Source organism: Hermetia illucens, chromosome 2, assembly GCF_905115235.1.
Source record: "Hermetia illucens chromosome 2, iHerIll2.2.curated.20191125, whole genome shotgun sequence".
Lineage (NCBI taxonomy): Eukaryota > Metazoa > Arthropoda > Insecta > Diptera > Stratiomyidae > Hermetia > Hermetia illucens.
In genome coordinates this window covers 95,159,428-95,182,490 of record NC_051850.1, presented here as the reverse complement: position 1 = coordinate 95,182,490, position 23,063 = coordinate 95,159,428, and the positions used below count along the sequence as shown (strand labels likewise).

The window sequence follows — 23,063 nt, the reverse complement described above, 5'->3', positions numbered from 1 at the left end:
AATGAAATTATTTTGAAAGATATAGAAAAGCTTCTTCTTTATCTAATTGAAAATTGACAAGGTTTAGATATTATCCTTACTTACAGTAGTAATACGGCGCAAGAGAAGTTTTATTTTCAAAATCAGGACTTTATAGAAAAAATAATAAAGGGGAGAAAACTGAAGCCAAGATAAATATGCACATTTCAGTAGTCCTAGAAGAGTTTTCTTGCTATTGATGTCTAATATTACGCTAAAGTACAAGTATCTATTTTGCTCTGTGTACGCAAATGTTATATATAATTTCATTTAGTTTTTGTTTTTTGCTCTAATATAGTTTACTTGCAATCAGTAAAGTCGATTGTCTTTCAAGGTTTTGTATTTTCCAAATCTCCTTTTCTACAGTTTGAAGAAAGTTTAGGTAATATTGAATTTTTGTAGATAAATCTTTTTTATAATTTTATATTTAGATTTAGTACGATTTCGATCTTGCTCTCTATTCTTTTTTTATGTTGTTGTAACTTTAATTGAAACTTCACTTAACTAGCAATAAAATATCCTTGACTTTTCTTTACAATAGTAAGTTATTCTTAGGCCAGTAGTTCCTTTAGAAGATGAAAAATGTTTGATAGAATAGCGTTAAACGGGATATATATGTAAGAGTATTTCTTAATCTAAGACTTAGGTGGTATGATAGATGGATTTTTTGACACATTTGTTAAACGAACTCCTGCTGAAACCATATGACTGTATTTTTAGGCGCAAAAGGATATCGTTCCAAGTGTTACCCTCGCATGAAGTGGTTGCTCTATAGAATTTATTGAACCGCACTAACGAAGTTGGCCTGTAGGAATAATTTAGGTAGGCCCTAAAGCAGAATGTGCTCCACTTTGGCTCATGGTTTATTGTTAGAAACGAGTGAAAAATTCGCTTCGCAATCTCAAACGGAATTCACAATTCGAATATCATATATATCATCAAGCGATATCCCTTTAAATTGAAAAAGACACAAGTTTAGAAATAGATTGTCTGTGTGAAACACAGTGCAGTTAAGAAATTCACTGCTCCGGTTTCTGAAATTCGACCATTCGATCAACCGAGTTGAAAACTAAAAAAATAAAATATTGACAGAAAATAATGGTGAATGACATATTTTTTCCTTGTTCCTTACATTTACCCTTTTTCACTTATTATTGGAAATTATCTGTTATACGAAATTCTTCTCAAATTTTAAAATAAATTCATTGTCTTATCACAATCGCACGTAAAACCTTCATGATTTAAGTCAGTGTATATATGATAAATGCATTTGTGCGAAAATATGAACAGATGAAAAGACCATTAAGCGGAAGTTCATTTTCTTCACTTTTATCAGAATTATTGTATATGTAGGCATTTATAAGTATAAAGTTTCGTTTACGTTGTAGATTTAGTCTAGAGTTAGGCCCGTCAGATAGAAAGTTATATATTTTGAACTTATAGATAATGTGCTCTAAAAATATTTGTAATTCTTGTCTACTGCCATCAAATAACAAACTTCAAGCAATATTCTTGCTACGGCTTCTACGGAAAAGTTTAAATCGCCACTTCTCCTTAAACCCTCTTGGACGCCAGCACCGATCTAGCCTGTCGTGTCATTGAAGAAAAAAATGCCTGAATAATCCTATCTATGCCTAATTAAACAGACCCCCGTTTGTAAAAATATGTGCGGATCGAAGATATTATACATACAAGAAACTGCAAAGGAAGGAGAAACTTGCTCTCTACCCTGCTTTCGCAAGAGTTGTGACTGATAGGATGCCTTTGATACCGGCCTCCATAATAATTGCGCTGGGCCTTTTTTTGTTTCCCCCCTTTAGAAACCAATTCAAAGTTATTTTACAGCTGCAATCACTTATGTAGACTCAGAGAATGCGGAGAGGAGAGTGTGCGCTTTCAGATACTATTCGCACTTTACTCAAAAACATATAAATAAAAATAAATAAAAGGGACTATTAACTTGTGTTCACTTTAATTCATTTAATTTTGCTGGTATTCAGTGATTGGGAGAGAGAATATCTCAGATTTTATCTCATGCTTTTACCTATAAGCACATGCAGTTTTAGACAATAAAATCAACATAAATAATGTTTATTTATAGTAAATATAATACATCACGCAGTGCAAAAATTATAGAGGCATCACGTTGCTGAGTACCATCTATAAGATATTCTACACTATTTTGCTAGGTCGGATAGCCCCATACGCCCAGAACATCATTGGCCCATACCAAAGAGGCTTCACTCCAGGCAAATCAGCAACAGATCAGATTTTCTCTCTGCGGTAAGCGATGGAAAAACTGTTGGAATATGGACATCAGTTACACCATCTTTTCATCGATTTCATGGTCGCCTATGATAGCATAGCCAGGGTAAAACTGTACACGGCTATGAAAGAATTTGGTTTGCCGACGAAATTGATAAGACTGACTAGGTTGACCCTGAACAATGTGCGAGGCCATTGAAGTAGCATTTATTGTTGTGAGTTGCTTGAGCGTTGGCGTCTCGATCTCGTTGCGATCCTCTGTTGTCATGCATGTTTGTGTTCATTTTTTGATTGTCTTGCTCCTGTTGGTTTACACTTACTTACATTTAGAGTGAAAAGAGTGAAAGCCAAGTACAGTTTCATTGAAAATTAAATGGATTTACAAATTAATAATTTTCTTGCATCCCTTATATGCATTCACCAGCGACACGGTACTCGTAGGACTCATTAAGCTCTTAAAAAGTATTACACAACAGCAGAGTGAGCGTACGGAACTAGCATTTGCACTTTTTAGCAACCTTGAATAGACAATTTCGTCAGGAAATGCAGCAAAACTCTGTTTCTCTCGATTAAAAGGAGCGATCATTTTCTCATATATATTAGCTAAGTTTTGTTACACCATGCAATATTTGTCTTTGCTTCATAAGATTCGCCCGGGCTCCCTTTTTTCACTCGACCGAGAAAAACGCGAATCCAATCTACACGAGCCTATTCCGGTATCAAAAGGGACAAATACTAATAAAGAGGAAGAAGAAGTTTATTAGATATAAAATGCTTTATATCTTATCTGGTCATTGTAAAACTTTCTACCCTAAGATTTTCTTTCAATCACGACAGGTTTTTAAAGAGAACTGGCAAAATAATGGATCTTAATATATGCTCGTTTTGAAAACAAAATAACTAAGAAACATTTTTCTTTATACGTAGCTTGATAAACAATTGAAGGATTTGATGACAGTATGAAATAGTATCGACATTTTCATCGATTACAAAATAATGATAACTATTATTTTCAAGGTTAAAAATGTTAATATAACTTTTCGCAAAATCTATGTAAAGTTATTTTCATTTTTGTTATAGGTACCAACTGTATTTAAAAATTCTTTTCATTTAAATTAACTATATATCTCAAATACAAATGTAAGTTTCTCTATTTTATATATAGTAGAGTGCTTCACTGATTCATCTCCAACTTCCTGACATGGTCCTTGGAAGAACCATGTTACACTATCTCCTTTTACAAATCCAACACTAATAAACTCTAGATTATCAACTTTGCACAAAAAATATTATTTTCTGTCTTAGTCATATAGCGTTTCCGCCTTTTGCATATCTCATGTATAAAATTATAAACACATACTTTAATATATATTCTCATATAGGTATCTTGTTTACAAATACAATAGTTGTTTAGTGTGGTTATTATTATTGAAATTAGTAAACGCATCTTTTCCCGATTTGAATATATTCTTGTTTAAATTTCTCACTAAAATGCAAAATTTATTTCCATAAAATAGTTAGAATCTCATTATATGTTCATTTACAAAAATATCTCTTTGTCAACCTTTGCATCATGATCGATTTCAAAATGATTTTTATATTCAATATTTTATGTAGCTCATTTGAATTAGAATAAGTTCCAACATTTAAATATCTTTCCCTTCCTTACCAAGTCAAAATAAAGTCTTCATTATGGGGTTTTAATCTTTTTCGCTTTTTTTGTTATTTTTTTCTAGATTTTTGCACAAAACCAATGCGTTAAATAGTTTGTTTGGTTTCGGATTCGCAAATCAAATCATTGATTTTAAATTACAATTTCTTTACTTTTCTGTAATTGTCGTAGTACAAAGTTATATGGAAAAGGATCTATTCGACTAAAATTATCACCTGTGTTGTCGATATCATTCTTTTGTTCATTGTTTCAAAAAGTGTAGTTTCAAAAGTAGTTGTAGTCGGGACAACAAATAATTGTTTGAAGTTGGTTTGTATGTTTTCGTTGTTGAAAATGATCGGTCAAGGAGAATCGTTCGAATCAGAACCAAATGCATGCATCGGAAATAAAGGGTACCAGCCGCCAATACGTTGACTTAGACTCAATTTGTCTATGGACAGTTCAGCTCCGCCTAAGCCGGTGTTGTGCTCGAAACCAACGCAACGTTGCCATACCATAATTACCATGTTGCGGCCAAACACATCCACACTCTGAAATAGAAAAAGCCGAATGAAGAGTTATATCGTGAGTTACTTCTAGCCTAACGGATGTTGTGCAGGTGGTTTAAAAAAACAATCTCTGGTTATGTGTAAATAAAAAATCTAATTTACCTGATAAATAACTTGCATGAAGGTTAGGTTAGGTTAGGTTAGTGTGAACGGGCTATCAAAAACTGAGGTCTTAGCGCCCGCACTGGCTATACTGTACCTAAGTAAAACCCCGAGACTCCAGAACTCCAAATAACGTAAAATCCCAGGGCTTACGTACTAGGAATCCTTCTACATATTTTTATGACTAACCAGTGTTTGCTGGGTTCGGCCCACTAGAATCCGATAAAATCTCGTACAAATTTCACAAAAATTATTATTGTTATTACAATATACCACTAAATACGTTACCCCCGACTTGAGCCTACATATATCCCGTACTGTTTTCACTCAATTCTCAAACTATGTTGGCTGGTTCTGAAGGACAACCTCAGACTCTTTATATTCAGGAAAACATTCCAAAAATGTCCGCGAAAATTTTACTGATAACTACTATTATTACGGAAATTCTTATTGATGTCTTACTATCTCTGATCAAGTATATTTACTATTTTAAAATTCAAAAAGATTATTATGGTACAATTTCTTTTAAACTTTTATAATTCTACGATAAACTTAAGGAAGACTTTCGGAAAAATTTGTAAAATGTCTATACATTAACTTTATTTGAACAGATATTAGAATTGACTTAGATTTCACATAGGAGATTTTATGTTTGGATAGTTTCCGAGAACAAGACCTGTTTCATAATTTCTTCTTTTCTTTAGATATCACCCGATATTAGAAATAACATCAGCTTCGGAAAATATTAATTGAACACTTTCATTTTATATTCAACTTATTCGGAGAAAAAAATTATACTCCGTTTGTGGCCATCCTGAGGCGAATGAATCACGGTTTAGCGGAGGTAGTAATAATAATCGTTAGCGCGGCAATCCAATTGCATCTGGGCCTTGAAGGGTATTAGAGCGAGGGTATTAGAGCGAGGCGGAGTGATACTAAGCATCCGCTTCATAGCCTTGCTGAGACGAGCGATGCCCGTGCTAGAAACTAACCAAATGTGTGTTGTGCCCGTAATTTAAATAAAATAATTTAAAAGCTAAAATAAAAACTAGATGAGCACTTCATTCTCAGGATTGCACTCGCCCGTCATTATCGCTCTGATTCGACGCAGGTATTCATTCATAGCTGAGTCAACTGGTCTCTGACCTCTAGTCAGGATACGAATCTCTCTGCTACCAGTGAGATTTTAACCGCGACTTTCATCAGTGAGAGCATCGTGCTTTCAACACTAAGCCATCTGGATATAGTGGAGGGACTATGACCTAAAATTTTGGAAACACCTGAGAAAATCCAACTAACTCAAAAGATGTGCAGGGCGACTATCTCAAAAAGCCGGCGGAATTTTCCACACATGTTAGCTATTTAATAAGTGGGCAGCTCAAAGAAGGGAAAAGACGGTGGTCATTTCTTTCACGGACCTGAAATACCCTTTGTACCGATTTATGTTCAAATAAAGTTAATAATAGTACATTAGTATAATTTTTAGGAGTAAACCGCAAAACCCTTATATACTCATCCTAGAATCATGCGATAACATATGCTATGACATAAACCATGATCTTACCAAGATTGGCGGAATTTGCACTATTATTAACAGGTCAATAGGTCAACAGGTGGAAGTTGCCGTCCCAGTACAAATTCGAAAACTTTGAATAATATATGCAGTACATTAGGTGTTAGGTACGAATGCAACAAACGACCACTCAAATATTTTATATAAGAAATACACAAAACCTTTGTTAGGTTAGGTTTCTGGTTTCCTGACTTGTTTCGCGTTATTTTCGGGATTTGTCTTCAAAAAAACTGGATTTAAGCTTAACAACATTTCACATTGCAAATGGTCTCAAATATCTTCTGAAACTTTAAATGAGTTTACTTCGAAACTACGTTCTTCAAAATTTTTCCTCATTTTTCTCGTATGGAAGATCGCGGTTCAAATCTCACTGGTAGCAGTGGGATTTGTATCGTGATTTGACGTCGGATACCAGCCCACTCAGTTGTGAAGAACCCAAGTTTCCGAGGAATACATGAGGACTGGCAAGATCATAGTCTTGTGCAGGAAAAACTTTGATCCTATCTTGAGACGTTTCGAGTGAAACAGTTTTAGTAAGCTTAAATAGGCTCTGACGGCAGCCAACAACCGTGCGCGGAGTTCATCCTCATAGCTGTTATCGGTTGAAATTTCGACCCTGGAGAGGAAAAATGTTCAACCATTTCAAAGTTGTAGTCTCCTACCTTTATTGTTTTCGTTTGACCAGCGCGATTCGATGTTGTTTTTTTTTTTTATTTTTGGCGTTGACGTTGTCACCATGTACTTCGTCTTGCCTTTAGTAATGTGCAGCCAGAGATCTCGCACGCTTGCTCGAAGGTAGATTCTATATCTCGGGTCGTTCTTCCCATAATGTCAATATCGTCAACGTAGGCCAGTAGTTGGGTGGACTTGATGGTGGTACTTAGTAACGTGATACCTCTTTAATTGCTGCACTGCGTGATATCCCCCTTCTTTTGTATGGGACAGATAATGACTCGTTGCCAGTCGTCAGGCATTGATTCGCTGTTTTATATGCATGGACTGTTTCTTCTGCTTAGTGGTGGCAACATTTGTCCATTGTCTTCAGTTGGTGGGATTTCCCACTCGCCGACACTTTTGTTGCTCAGCAGTTCATAAAATACTCAACCCATCGCTCCAATATGCCCATTCTGTCTGAAATCAGATTTCCCTTTTTGTCTCAGTAGAATGAGCATCGAGGTATCCAGCTGACTTGTTGGTATTACTTCCGCGCCTGATTGCTTCCCGTGATTTTCAAGTTCACAGACTTTTGGTTCTGCCAGGCTTCCTTTTTCCGTCTGCGAAGTCCGCTCGATGTTAGTAGGTAGGTCTCCGCGCGTGCCCGCGTTCTATGAGAATACAACATTACTCGGTATGCAGCATTCTTCCGTTCCGTTGCTAGCTTACATTCATTGTCAGACCAGCCGTTCCGACTTTTCTTACGGCTGAGACCAAGTATGTTTGAGGCCGTATCAATGATAACACTCTTCAGGTGTTTGTTGATGCTTCATCTCCAGGATATCTGTTAGCTGCTTTTATTGCGGCATCCACTTCCTTTTATAGGTGTTACAGACGGCTGTGTTGTGAATGGCTTCAGTATTCACTCCCACCTGGTTGTCAAATGGGATTGTAGATGGTGTTGTAATTCGAGCTCGGAGCATTATGCCAACATCGTAGTGATCCGAGTATATATTAGTACGACCCATTTTCAGAACTCCGGGTACATTGCCCAGAACTGTTTTATCATCCATATGTATGCAGCTGTGTTAAGTATATAAAACACTCTTCTCGTGCGAAACGTTCACGGCCTAAGACAAGTCAGAGATGAACAACGCAACTTCGGCCAGATGGGACGAATTACCAGCCCCCGCAGGTGTTAAGTATATAAAGTCATGGTTACCAGAGGAAGAGCTGGCTGAATAAAAAACAATATACGAAATGACACGAGCGAAGCAAGTAGTGACCCAGATGCCACAAAGTTTGGCCAAACAAGGAGTTACACCCAAAGCACGAGGAATCTCCTTCTAAAATTAACTTAAAACATTCTTACATTCAAATCTGCATTCAAAGAGATCCGGGTCTTCCCGGATTCACAAGCAAGTTGACTCAATATCAACTACTGCCTGCTGCTTTCAGATTAAATTATGCAACACGTTGCTCGGTGTCTAGGCTAGTTTTCAGTTGAATTTAAACGTCTTCATCTTCAAATCAAATTTCAAATTAAAAGCTGACACCAGCGCGGCCATATCATACAAAAGTCGCGACAGACAGATGGGAGGAATATTCTCAACGGAGGAATTTATTCACCTACCGCTTTCGCAGGCATTGCCGACATTTGGGACTGATTCATCTGCCTCTTCGGTCAAACTGGATCCAGGGAAAAGGTGAGGCAGCGTCTAATAACTTTTTTCTACACTGGACGAAACCACGAGTCTTACATGCACAATGATGATATGTACAAAACCCCACTTTGAGGTATCATAATTTTTTAAGGGGAATGGCCGCCACGGAGATGTAGAGAGGGAACCTCCCACCTTCCTTGTCCATAATACACTTCCCTCCGAGGATGGAACCCCAAGTACTGCGTACTGTTTTCCGAGTTGGCAATAAGCTCGAGCTTGCTGGGTTCTGGCACCTTCTATAAAGCAACCACTAAGCTTTCGATAACCAAAAGTTGCGAAGAGCAAACTCTCACGTAAGGCAATAGCGTGAAGTGTTTTTAGTGGGTATCAACCCCTTTCGTAGTTAATGTTTTGAAGATTTCCATCTTGCATGAATGAAAATGATTTCCTTTTCCAAGCAATATGATTTACTTGCATATCTCAACAGCAACTTGGCTAAAAGATATAACTATAATCCTCCACCGGTTAGTTTTTGCCCGAAATTGAAATGCTACAAACAAGAAGGGAAAAATTGTCTTATGATAAAATTGCGCTTGTTATTATCCAGGAATGTCAAAAATTCTTATTCGATGACACAAAAATGAAATAGTTAATATCTTTAAAAAAATAAAAATATAAGGAGAATAGCGATAAGAGCTTATTACCTCGGTTCGACTAGTCTACAAAACATAGGTCCTGGGTGGCTATCTAGATGATGTCATGAAGGTAGATATAGGGGTGGTTGAAATGGCTATTCTGATTGGCTACGGCTAATTACCAAAGCAATTTATACAAATAGTTTAATTTGGAAAGTACTGCATCGATAATAGTCAACTTGAAATACTTCACACTAGGAGTTCCACGTAATTAGCAAGTGTATAGAAACAGATACACAAGAGGATGGGCGGACTTCACATATAGGACTTTAGAATTTCACTCGTATGTCAAATATTTTCGTTAATTATGAGGTCAGCAGCATAATTTTCGCGAAACTTTACAAAGTTTGGATTAGGATGAATTTAAGGCGTTTCCCGGTTAATTTCAAGACGTTAGCAATATTCTATAATTAAATTTATTAGAGCAGATATTAGAATAGGAGCTATTTGGTGATTTTTGGAATGTGCATTTTCCGAAAATGAGTGCTGTCTCACTTCAAGTGTTCATACCTTGGTCCGTACCCCCCATTTTGCAATTTAGAAGAAAGGACTAATCGAGACCTTAAATTTGATACAATACCCATATATACAAACATGGAGGCATTAGGAGAACAACATTTTATAACCGCCTATCGTGGTGCATGTATGGGGAGCCGCCCTTTAAACTCCATAAGTTTATGTCACTCACTGTATGCATGGTATTTCGTAGTTCCCAATTGATTAGCCGGAGCAGGCTATTAATGTATCAAACGACATCCAATTTGGTGAGACCATCGGCAGAGATCACGCTCCTTAGGTATACAAACTGACCGACGCTTTCGATGCTCTGCCCATTAATACAGATAGGGTAAATGTGACGATCGGTCAAACTGATAATCTTGGTTTTGTTGGTGTTTATATTCAGTCCAATTTTACTTGGCCTTCTTTACAGATCTGACCTAAGGCTAAAAACCATAACCTGGTGAGAAAGCAAACAGAGGTGGCGGGGAGGAAGACGGGGCGACAATCCTGTCGGCTGAACCAAAACCAAGTGGCCGAGGAGAACCTCCATAGTTGAGGCACCGGGAGACGCTGTATCGCATTAGCTTGCCTAATCAGGGCGATCAGACCCGAGTCTGCACGGGGACTCATCTGAAGTGGCAATAGTCACGAAACCTTACCAGGGGTATACTAGTACCATGGGAACCGGGATAGCCTCTGGACTCACATACTTCAGGAGAATTCCTGTTGTATGTGCGTTCAGCTCGGTTATTTGCGGTTGGCCCCCTAGTGGGAGCATTCAAGCAAACAGAGACGTTCGGGTCTCAGCTTGGTGTCGCGTTTCAACACGGGTGCCGTACTCCTTAGTTCGATAGAGATTTAGGTAGGTCTTGCATCCACCAGTATGAATGCTAAGCCATGCACTTGGTATAGACTGGTACCATTGTTGCTTGTCACAGCGGGGCTCTGACTGTGGTCACGAAATCAATCCGCGTCTTAAGAAGACCGTGGAATTAAGTCCACGGAACAGGTACTCTCGTAAAACCCGCTAGAACTCACTGTCCTCTGGATAAGGCAGCATTTAGAACGCCACGGTGACAAGGTGCAATCCTGCACAGATCGTCTAGCCCAGCGTCTTTATTCCTTTAAAGTGCATTGATGGCCGTAATGATTTCTCTTTTGCTGGGAAGAACAATCCGTGTCCGTATGTTACGATGACTAGTCATTTCAGGAAGAGGAACTTCATCCGATGTGATACGGTTAAGAATAGTGGTGAAATGTTCTTTCCAGCTCTCAAGTTTCTCGTCATCGGGATGAGAAGTCAACCGTGAACGACTTTCAACGGACTATTGAAAGATGTGCGATAGCAAGCAAATTCTTTCGTGATGCTGTATACACTTCTGAAATTATTGCATTCTGCGGCAGCTTCTGCTTCTTTGACTAGAGCAATAGCAAATTCCCTTTTGTCACGGCGTACACAACGATGAACTTGCCAAGATTTCGCTCGATATTGAAGTTCAAGTGGGTTATATTCGCCACTACTCACAGCGGTCAAATAGTCTTCAATCTTTTCCATTCATCGAACCGTTTACATGATTTTGCAGTCAGCCAGGTTTCATAGCGCCCCTTCAGGACATGGCCGAGGACCCGTGCAACATCCGAGATAAGAGAATTTTTTATTACAGCCCAATGCTCATTGATATTCTCGGGTGGGATACTCAGTGTATCTGCGGTCAACAAGGTAGCTCTCCCAATGTCGAGCGACAGTTGGATTATACAAACGGTCGATGTTAAACTTGGGGTTCGCAGTTCCCCAACTCTGCGAGAAGTAGCGGACGCAACCCGCAGGCGAACGTAAGCGACTATCAGATGGTGATCCCTTTCGAGGACCATCTCAGTACCTCGTTTTGATGTACATTTAGAAGATAATGCCTAACACTACTGCTGATCGGCAAGTGGTCAGACCCAAATGACCTAATGGCAGGCTCCATGCTTGAACAATGCGCCACCAATGGCGAGGCGATGTAAGTTGCAGGAATCGACGAACATCCCACCATTATCTTTACGGTCGCCCAGACCGTGCTTTTCCATCACATATCCGAACAAGGTGTTTTTGAAGCTCACTTTGGTATTTAGATCACACATAACGATTACAATATTTCTACATGTCTACAAAATTTTATTTGAGTCGTTGTAACTGATTTCAAGAAGAGTGCGTGCGTTTTGTGTCATACAAGTAGTTAATAAGAATAATGAAAATGTTATTTAAGGAGAAGCATAAAAGTAATTGCTTACGATAGTAGTGGGGATATTAAGTGCGCAACTCATTTGTCCCACACTCACTGAGGAAGAAGACAACTGGTGCTCGAAACACCGGTATATGAGCAATAAAATCTCATTATTCGGCATATAAATTTAGCAATACAAATTTTGTCTTTTTTTCCACTTCCATTATAAAATGAGCCGAAAAAAACGACATACACAACCGAAGAAAATAATAGCAAATCGGGAAACCGGAAGCTGGGAGCTTCAGGTATGAAAGGTTTTGTTTGCTTCTTCTGTGAGTATATTTGTGTGTAGAACCATCCCATTTGTACGTAGCCCGTTACGTATATGCATTTAGCATGTCAGATTTAGTACTTCGGGTTGTAAATTTACACGGTAAAGACAACTTTGAGCTACTGTAACTTTGTTACGAATAGTATGATTTTGATCAAACTTGGGAATAATATGCTTCATATTATATTTTATACTACTACCAATTTTTATAACTCTGGGATAAACTTAAGGTTTTACTCAATTTTCCCAAAAATATGGTAATATACTATTATTAACTTAATTTGAACAGATATCGATATGGAGAGTATTTTGAGGCTTGGGCGTATAGTAATATAGAATATAATGTGTGTGTATAATGTGAAACATGTTATGCCTTTTTTTTGTGCGTACACGGAGGTGGAAAATCTTAGAAAGACACGTCCGCCGCAGCTCCGCCGCCCGAACGGCGGAACTACAGCGGGCGCGTGTGGGATTCACACCCACTAAAAACCACCTCCGGTCTCTCCAGCCCCAACCCCGCGGGACCACCATTGAGGTATTACTTCGCGGGGTAGGTTTGCTCATCCTTCTCCTATTTGCAGATTTCCTCCTTCTTTGTTCCTTCAGCAACTCCTCCTGCATTTGGATGATTGCAGAGCCAACCCCAAGCCACTTCTCCTCGGACTCCAGCATCTCCATAGCCAAGCTCTCCGGGGTCCAGCTCCTGCCCAGCACCAGGTTTAAGCTTCTACCCAGCACCTGGTTTAAGCTCCTTCTCTCCATCGCAAATGGTGGGCAGTGAAACATCACATGCTCTGGATCCTCCGGTATGCCATCACATCTGGGACAGTTCGGAGAATCATCCAACCCAAACCGGTGCAGATACTGCCTGTAGCAACCACCGTGCCCCGTGAGGAACTGGGTAATGTGGTAGTTGGTCTCCCCATGTTTTCGCTCAAGCCACACCCTAATGTTGGGAATGAGCCTGTTTGTCCACCGACCTTTCGCAGACTCGTCCCATCTGCGTTGCCAGAGATCAAGCGACTCTGACCTTGCCGCATTTCTACGCTGTGCATGTCTTGCATTGTACAGGACACTCATTTCTTTGGGCAGAATGTCAACCGGGATCATGCCTGCCACCACCAATACTGCCTCATCTGATGTGGTTCAAAGCCATCCGCCGGTAAACCGAGTTCACCTGCTTCCGTTTCTGAAAGCTTGCAAGCGCCTCTGCCCACACAGACGACGAGTAGAACAGGATGAAGCGCACCACTCCGGCTAGCACCAATCTCCGGCAATGTTTCGGCCCATCAACATTTGGCAACATTTTTGCAAGTGCACTGGCTGCCTTTTGGCATGCATACTCTAGGTGTTCCCTAAAACTCAATTTGGTGTCAATTATTATCCCCAGGTATTTGATAGCCGGCTTTGATACGACCGTATGTCCACTTTTACAGTGTTATTTTTCCTGCGTTTGTTACAGTAGTTCAAAGTTGACTTTACCGTGTAAATTTATTATAATTAAATATCAATATCACACTAAAGTGAATAGTGTGAAATGCTAATTGCATATACGTAACCGGCTACGTACAAATGGGATAGTTTTGCACTCAAATATACACACAGAAGAAGCAAACAAAATCTTTCATACCTGAAGCGCCGAGCTTCCGGTTTCCCGACTTGTTTCGGTTGTTGCCAATATTCTTAAATAGACAGTTTTCTCTAAAATGCAGTTACCCGTAATAATTCCGCATTTAGGCACCGGTCGGAGGTCGAATGGGCACCCTCAATAGCCGCGCTTTTGTCGAAACACCCCCGAAACAAAAAGCCCGCTTTTATTCGCTTGGTATCATCAGCTTCCATGCTCTTGAGCTATTATTCAAAGCAAAAAATTTGCTCCTTTCCTATTCCTATAATCGAAAATTTCAATTTCGGGAGCAACTCATGAAACAGAAATGTTTCTCTATTGCCTGCACTAATCCGTTAGGCAAAAATGCAGTTAATTATATGATAATTTCCATTGTCCTATTGTGTAGAAACCATGGATACTACAGAGCAGCTGGGTATTCGCGACCTGCTCGAGGAAAAACAGCTGAGGATCAACAAAAACGTGGCCACTACAAAGAACTCATTGAAAACTTCATTACAATAATGGAATTACCCTGAAACAAAGTAATGCAGAGCTACATACTTTCAATTAATGGATGGATTGATGGAATATGGGTCCTCAGAGTATATAGTAAATTTATCAAATCTGAGTCGATTCAAATCTGCAGTAAAGTCTAATAAATCAAAAAGCGAAGGCAATTACAGCGAACTTCATCACAAACAATTACTACGTTTTCATCGCTTCAATTCAATTTCAACTCGATGAAATTAAAGCCACCATTGTAATCCATATTGGTTGGAATACCTTATGACGAATAATAATGATTTAGGTACAATACTGTAATCTGCGAATGTGCAGTTCATTTCCGCTTATATTGTACATGGATAACACCTTCATCACAGCTTCCCACATCATTGGCAATATCATGAATGTACGTAATATGAAATCCATAATAACGCGAGGAGCAAAACACTTTGGAATTCCGAGAGCCGGTAATAAATAAACCATGAAGGACGACATCCCCCGCATGGAGCGATATGATCGATTTTTATAGAGTTGAATAATATTTCCAAGACGACGAATCGATTCACTGCCTCCGTAAATCTGTTTATCTTTTCTGTATGATTCAGTAATATCTTCTCAAACGCAACCTAGATACATGTGTCATAACATTTACATATATTATCCTTCCTTCGCATACATACATATGTACCTACTATCATATTGCCAATTCTTCCCTGAATAATTACCTGATACTTGAGCGTTTGCTTATATAATGGTTCGGCTGAGTGTCGCACCACCCTTGTCTTTTTCTTGTGTCGCAATCGATCACCGTCCTTGAGGTAGCACTTCACATATGTATCGGGTGGCGTTTCACAGTCAACAGGTACGATATTCCTTGCACTAATAACCTGAAAGTAGGGGAGAAGAATGTGAGCGAGTTAATAGACTCGATATGTAGGTATGGATGAGATTGTCAATGAAACATTAAATACATTCTAGGTGGGGGCTAAGTACAGGTTGTCCCAAAATAATGAAGTTAAATATATTTTCGTATAAATTAATTAATCAAGTAAAATTCAACAATATAACAATGGTTGCTATTAGGTTGCATAGTGGCCACCTTACTCTTTTTGGAAATACCTCGCAGTTCGTCTATTGACAATTGGGTTCACAGGGTGCAATGATTGCTGAACTGTCCCAATTTTTTGGCAGGTTTAAACCAACCAGACATCATAGTCCATCGAATTAATATCCAAAGAATAGGGTGGCAATTTGGCCAAAGTGACGAAAGCCGGCAAATTGGCTTGCATAATTTCTGCTTTGCCTTTGCCTGGAGGATGGCAGCTGAATTCTCATAGAATACCCATTCAGTATTGTGAAAGTGCTGATGGGTCAATGGAAGTACCAAAGCCTGGAGCACGTCGCGCCACTTCACACCCTTGATCAATTAAAATAAGAGGCGTTTGGCCGCTGCGCTGGTGTAACCTACGGACCACACTGTGATGAATTGCAGACAACGGTTGTTAAGGTAACCTGAGTTTCTGTAGACCTGGGATCTTATGGACTAGAAGTGTGAAAACGTACAATAGCGTACATCTCTAGCCTAGCCGGGTTCACTATCCGCTGAAGTCTCCGCTGAGGTTTGACACGAGTTTCAAAGAGCGTGAATAGAGTTTTCGGAAATGGATTCTTTGCATGGACAAGGTATTTCTGGGTTCTATGCATATTCAGCAACTCCGAGAATTCTATTTCAAATCAATAATGAGATTGTGTCTCCGATTGTGTGCTGTGTGACTAGAGTCCCTTGTGTATTATGGTGCAGTTCCGGTTGTCAGATTGCCCTGCCAGAAAATTCACTTTCGCGTTATGGGTTTGAATGGCCGAAGAAATCAACCATTGAAAATTCGTCGGGAATTTCGACTCATTAAGGCAGGATATTGTTTTGTACAAAGTGCAGGTGGTATACCGGAACTATGCCATTTCCCATGAGACACTCGTAGGTGAAATTGTCGACACACTAAAGTAAAAACTTTCTGCCGTACGCAGTGAAGTTGGGATGGTATCACGAAGGTTACTTCAGACGTGTACAGAATGTAACATACGCGAGAAATTAGTGGAGTTTTTTCAGATCACTCAACGAACTAAGCGACCGGACTGTGCGATTTTCGATGACGGAAGCAAAAGTATTTGAGGGGGACTTTGGAGGTTACCCGTCCAGCATGCTAAGCATGCTGTGTCAATTATCGCTGAAGGCCCAAATTTGGGAGCTCGAAGAACTAGAGGGATGCTGGTCTGGCTCGTGTACAGAATTTCTAGTATAAAAATTTCACCAGTATACACATCAGTTATCACATAGCATAAAGCAGGCCATTAGTTAGACGCAGGAACTTTTAGCCTTCATCACTATATTACCTACCTTATCCCTAAACAGGACACGGTGCGATACCCCGCAGACATAAGGCCGATTAGGGCGGTTTAGGCTGCCTTAATAAGGAACTCCAGACATCCTAGTGTTGCGCCGAGGTCCACCAATTCGATATCCCTAAGAGCTGTCTGGCGTCATCACTCCATTTTAGGCAGGGTCTGCATCGTCTTATTTTTCTATCATAGATATTGCCCTTATAGACTTTCCGGGGTGGATCATCCTCATCCATACGGATTAAGTGAACCGCCCACCGTAACCTATTGAGCCGGATTTTATCCATAACCGGACGGTCATGGTATCGCTCATAAATTTCGTCGTTATGTAGGCGACGGAATCGTCCATCTTCATGTAGGGGACCAAAAATTCTTCTGAGGATTCTTCTCTCGAACGCGGCCAAGAGTTCGCAATGGTGTGGCTGTCAAGAGCAACTTATTATCAGCTCGATAGTTGTGGAGCAGGCCAAAGAAATCTCGTAAGTTACTATATTGATTGTACCGCATTGATTTCAAACTAATTAAAACTTGCAACAGTCATGGAAAGGTGGCACACCCTTTTATAGCTTCTGAATGATGTTAGAGGGCATGGTTTTGCAACAATGTCTGGCCTACGTGCTAAGTGCGAGCTGATACACTTGATGTACTTAGATGAGTTGTATGCTGACACTGATGACTAACTTAGGAGTCTGTTAGAGAATAGGTCATCCACATAACGTTCTGACCATTGTAAAAGAGGGAGATAAGCTAGATATACTTGACCAAATCAACAAGGGTCACCCCAATATAAATTTAATGATGAAGGAGGATCAAAATATTAAAGGAGAATAACAGACATATATCCACATATAAGCCATCGAGTACGGAATGTATAATACTATCGTCAGGACGTCTAACCACTCACACCACCATAAAGTGGTCACCTACCAATTCATGGTGCACAGACTTTTGGCTATACCTTTTACTAAAGAAAGATTTAAAAAAGAAAAGTCATATATTGTGGATGTAGCTACTAAAAATGGATTTCAGGCAACTCTAATCCATATCTTATTAAGGAAGGTGCAAGATACGAGGGGGCAGAATCGCTTAACAGAATGTCTTGCGAAGATTGCCCATGTACATACGTAGGGCAAACCAAACGGCTAGTCAGTACTCAGGTCAAGGAACATTTAAAAGAAGTTGAGCTAATAAAACGTGGCAGAAAAACTCATATTAATTCTGGAGTCGCACAGGATAATGTAAAACTTGACCATAATATGGAGAGGGTAACGGTGCTCAAAGAGGTTAAATAGAACAAATAGGACCCCATAGCCCCCATAAAAGGGATATGTAAATTAAGATAATTAAATTAAAATAGTACATATTTATATTAAGGACATTTCTAGGCTAGTTACTGCTGAAATACGTATACGGACATGAATTCAGTCAATGCAAACACGCCGAGCACAACATGTAATACTATTGAGCAGAACTAATTTCTCCATCTTTTCTTTCGTAAGAAATCACCGCTTGGAACATTTTGCTGATATTGAAAACCACGAAGCGTACATTGAGAGAAAACCGCAACCTGGGAACGTTTTTTCACTGTAAATTTTGAAAGATCCGAACTTTCTGCCAAGGAAACAATATGTTATGATTCAGTATTCTTTTTTGTGTAATATCCATGCACGAAATTAAGAAAAACGTTTCCAAAAGAAAGACCTCGAGTGCTTTCTTCAAACGGATCGCCAATCGTCACAATCTCAGGGCGTATCGTCAGCTGTTTTCACTGCGTTTCTCCCATTCATTAACTTTTCTCAGTTGTCCAACACATACCGCTAAAAAATACAACTGGATATGTATGTATATGCCCAAGCCATATAATTTATAGAGAAAACAACAACAACAACAAAAATCCTGAGCATTTTTCAATATTTGAAAACTAGTCAATGAGGAGGTTGCAACTTTTAAACCGTTCTATAATGGGTCAAGAATTACAATCCCTAGCATTTACGACGAGGACATTTTTTGAACAACTGCTGACAGCGAGCAGTGGTTATAAATTTCACCTTGGGAAAAGTGGTTCGTTCGAAAGGTCTTATCATAGGATCCTCATGAAGAGGAGCATTTTTCGAAGAATTTTGGCTACTACCCGAGGGTGGATATTCCTCATCATAGGCCATTATATAAGAAAAATCGGATCGGCAATAGACTGCGATAGGCTCACTGCCAGGCAGCTTCAAGCTTCAAGGGTGCTGCAAAACTCTTTAATAAAGACGTCAGCGAATGGATAGTGAAGCGATCAATCAGTCAGATCGGCCTTCTTCCGTCAGATAAGAATCTTGTAAGACCAAACTGTTAATACTAATAATGAATGTGCGCCATCCAAGATGGAGTGGTCACCACCTGGGCTTATAAAAAGCCAAAATTAAAGAGCTGCGGTGAACGATCAACGTAGAATGTCTGGTTCGACGTTGGATCGCCCATTTATGGATGCATTGCTATCGCAGGTAGTACTCCATTGTTCTGCTTACAACATGTATTTGAATCGGGAAGCTCTAACTGATCGCCATATAGCGCGTCTATTATAGATATTGCTGCCCCCTATCGCATTCAATGGAAATACGTGGAGAAGAAGGTGAACTATGAGCCATTGGCTCAGGAAATCAAGGAAATTTGGCACAGTCTGGTTCAAACGATGCAGAAATGAACGACTCTGCATACGTGCTCGATGTTGCAGGAAGTTCTTCACGGATTCTCCCATTAACATACCACCGGCCACCACCACTAGAGCCTCTTTATATTTATTTGTATGCAGGTAGAATCGTCTGAGCGTAAATGCTTGGTTTTAGGTAAGATCCGATCTGTCGAGATGTTGGCAACTCGAAAAATAATAATAATTGATTGCGTAACAGTTCAGTTTTGGATGTAGACTTTGAAGCATATTAGAGCACTTAATTGAAGAGTATAACGGTATACTAGAAGGCAATGTGGTTAGCATTGCGACTGCCAGTGGTTGCTACTCTGATTTGTCTCAGGATTAGCTAGCTCTCAGTATAAAAAAAATCGCACTGCTACCAGTTAGATTTGAATCCCGAAATGCTCTAATCACTGAGTCATCTATCGCTAGGTTGAAATTCATTAAAGACCACAAAAATTGATGCAGAGAAGAGATGCTAAGAATTGGGCGCGCATGTGTATGTCTGACGTACTGTCACTTGCATGATATCCAAGGCTAGTTAAATTAATACATAGAGAAGACATCCGGTATTTCAACAGTTATGTAAATGGCGTCATCATGCTCAAACACGTATGAAATGAGCTCCCTGTTAAAAATTAAAAACTGGGAACTATGGTTTGACTTACGAGGGTTGTTCCTAAGATAAGGTAGTAGGGAGGGAGTAGGGAGTATCATACTGGAAAGTTTAATGAATATTCTACTATTATTAAAAAAGTTATAGTAAGTCGAATTGCCTTTTTCGCGTCAAATTATTACTCCAGAAGATGTAAAATATCAGTACCACATCGAATTGAATATGGGGTATATTCAAAGTATATGCACTTCTAGCTATAGCTATATACGTGGAACCATCGTGTAGCCAAATATTCTTACATAAAAAAATCAACAAAACCTTTCATACCTGAAGTGCCAAGCCAGTTTATTTGGAAAAACTCACAGCAGATGTTCGGAAATGCCGCCGGCGATTCAGGAAAGTCGCAAGGAATTTCACAATGAAGGGTGGAGTGGAAGGCTGTTAGTTTCAGATGTGGTTGTTAAAAAGGTCGAGAGTATACTGTTAGAAGATTTGAGGATTATCATAAAAAAACTTGCTGCTTCGGTTTGTGAGATGTGCAGCATCATAATTCAGAGGATTTTGACCGAAGAACTAACTGTCCATTAACAAGGTGTGTGTGCGGTGGGTACCCAGATTGCTCATAGAAAACCATAAGCGGAAAGGCGTTTAATATCCTCATCAGTTTTAGCAACAATGTACAGGCAACTGAAAAAATGCGTGGCGGGCGATGAAACGTGGATGCATTAATTCATACCTGAAACTTAAAAAGCTATCACTCGAATGGCGTGACTCAACTTTGCAGAAGCCAGACAAATTTAAACAAACTAAGTCTTTTGGCAAAGTCACGCCAACCGTCAGGCCAAGCAATTCAAAACCGTCCAAAAAGGATGGTCCAAAGATGTGAGGTTCATCATCATCAACGGCGCAACAACCGATAACCGGTCTAGGCCTGCTTTAATAAGAAACTCCAGACATCCCGGTTTTGCCCCGAGGTCCCCCAATTCGATATCCCTAAAAGCTGTCTGGCGTCCTGGCCTACGCCATCACTCCTCCTCTTCTGTTTCTACCATAGATATTGCCCTTATATACTTTTCGGATACATACGGATTAAGCCCGTAAGCTATTGAGCCGGATTTTATCCATAACCGGATGGTCATGGTATCGCTCATAGATTTCGTCATTGTGTAGGCTACGGAAGATGTGAGGTTACTCCATCAAAACATTCGGACTCACGTCTCTCGCCACTCCCGGAAACTATTGACAGATTTCGGCTGGATTGTTACCGCTTACCCTCTTGCAGGCCTGGCCTAGCCCCACTTAATCTCATAAGTAAAAGGACACTTGGGTGAAATATGATTATCACCAATAATGGAGTTAAGGAAGAGGTTACTCGCTTGGTCAAATGGTTGACGCAGAACTTGGGCAGAAAAATAGCCTAACTTTTAAGCTTTGAAAGGATTATTTTGCCAAGAAAATAATTGGTGATGTCTATTTTTAAAACCATTGGAAAGCATCTTAGAAAACCATCCAACCATGATTTATTTTTCCGCGAATTAACTTTTTTTCCTTTAAGAATTTCATAAAAAGAAAACAATTTCAAAATAGGTTTAACTGAGTTTTTTTGCAATTTTTATTGGGTTTATTCAGTTTCGTCTCCAGTTTTGCTCGGTACTGTAATGTATATATATAGCTTCGGTTTTGTTGAATAGCTTGCTTTCATTTTCAGGCTGAATCCTAATTCTGTATCTTTATTACTAGGAAATGTTTGGTTTATATATTCGGGGTGAATCATGAAACCCTGATATTTTTGGCAAGGAACTCGGTAAGTGTAATTAGAGTCAAACATCATTATGCTACCCCCATTCTTCACAGAGTCCCCTTATTATATCTTCCCTTCATGATTTGATTATGCAAAGACAAAGTGCTGGCAATTTACACATTTCCGCAAAGTTCTAGTAAGCTTCATATTTTGATTGGTGATAGAAAGACATGTTTTATATGAATTTTGCCAGTGAACTGCGGATGTGTTTCGTTTCGATCCGATTTTCAGTTCTATAAAGTCCGCAACGTTGAATCTAATATTGTATTCAGCATTATTGAGGATATAAGTTCCACTTCAAATGAGGTTTCCGAAAATTGACTTTGGAATTTTTCCCATTAGTAATATATTTATGAAGTTATGATTGATTGAGGTATTTCATTGCTTTCGTCATCGTCCTATCATTTGATATTGTACAAAAGCTTATTAAAACCGGTTTACTGTTCGCTTGTCCGTCTGTTTGCCGCACGCGCTTTTCTGGGAGGCGGTTATGGCGATTGATACCAAATTTGGTGAAAAGGTGGGAGCTGTGAACGCTCACGTATACAGTGAGTTGCAACACTCTAAGTCGAATCTAAGGGGGGTCCCATACATGCTAAGGGGCGGAGCAAATTTCTTTTTACCGAATATACTGAAATAAAATATCTTTACTTTTCTAAATCTGTTTTACTTTTAAGATTAGTTGGAAAGGGGTGGGGGAGTGCGGGAAGCTGAAAGTGATCATTTCTTTCACGCACCCATTCTTAGAAGCTACCTACCCGAAAAATCAAGATGCCAGCACTGTCTGGTACCTATGCTCCGAAATACCCTTCATACCGATATCTATTAAAGTAAGGTTAATAACAATATGTCAATATAATTTTTAGTAATTGACTGCAAAACCCCCTTAAGTTTATTTTGGAATCACGAAAGGCTATAACATAGAGCATGGTCCTACCAACTTGTCCAAAAATGGAATGATCGCCTCATGCAACACGGTCTCAGATTGAATCTAAACAAAAATGAATTTTTGACGACCGGTCCCCATGAAACAGGCACAATCACTGTCAACGGCAGTGATCTGGCCAGAACTGACCGATTTAAATACCTCGGGTCAACGCCATCAGCCAATGGAGAATTGCGTTATGAAATTGCTCCACGAATGAACGCAACCTGGATGAAGTGGCGTTCTTTGTGATCGACGTATCAACGAACGTCTCAAATCTAAAATTTACCGCAATGTCGTCCGT

At 39.4% G+C, this 23,063-nt stretch overlaps 1 protein-coding gene across 4 annotated transcripts in view; it reads right to left on the bottom strand.

Annotated features, from left to right (window-relative positions):
• Positions 1-2,355: 2,355 nt before the first annotated feature.
• Positions 2,356-23,063, bottom strand: part of LOC119649762 (regulating synaptic membrane exocytosis protein 1) — a 692,290-nt gene continuing 671,582 nt past the window's right edge. For all 4 annotated transcript variants that reach the window (XM_038052056.1, XM_038052057.1, XM_038052059.1 and 1 more), the window contains 2 exons: positions 15,069-15,230; positions 2,356-4,485 (listed from right to left, as the gene is read on the bottom strand). In XM_038052056.1, the coding sequence (XP_037907984.1) occupies positions 4,297-4,485; positions 15,069-15,230 (351 nt within the window). In that variant the 3' untranslated portion in view covers positions 2,356-4,296. The remainder of the gene's footprint in view (positions 4,486-15,068; positions 15,231-23,063) is intronic.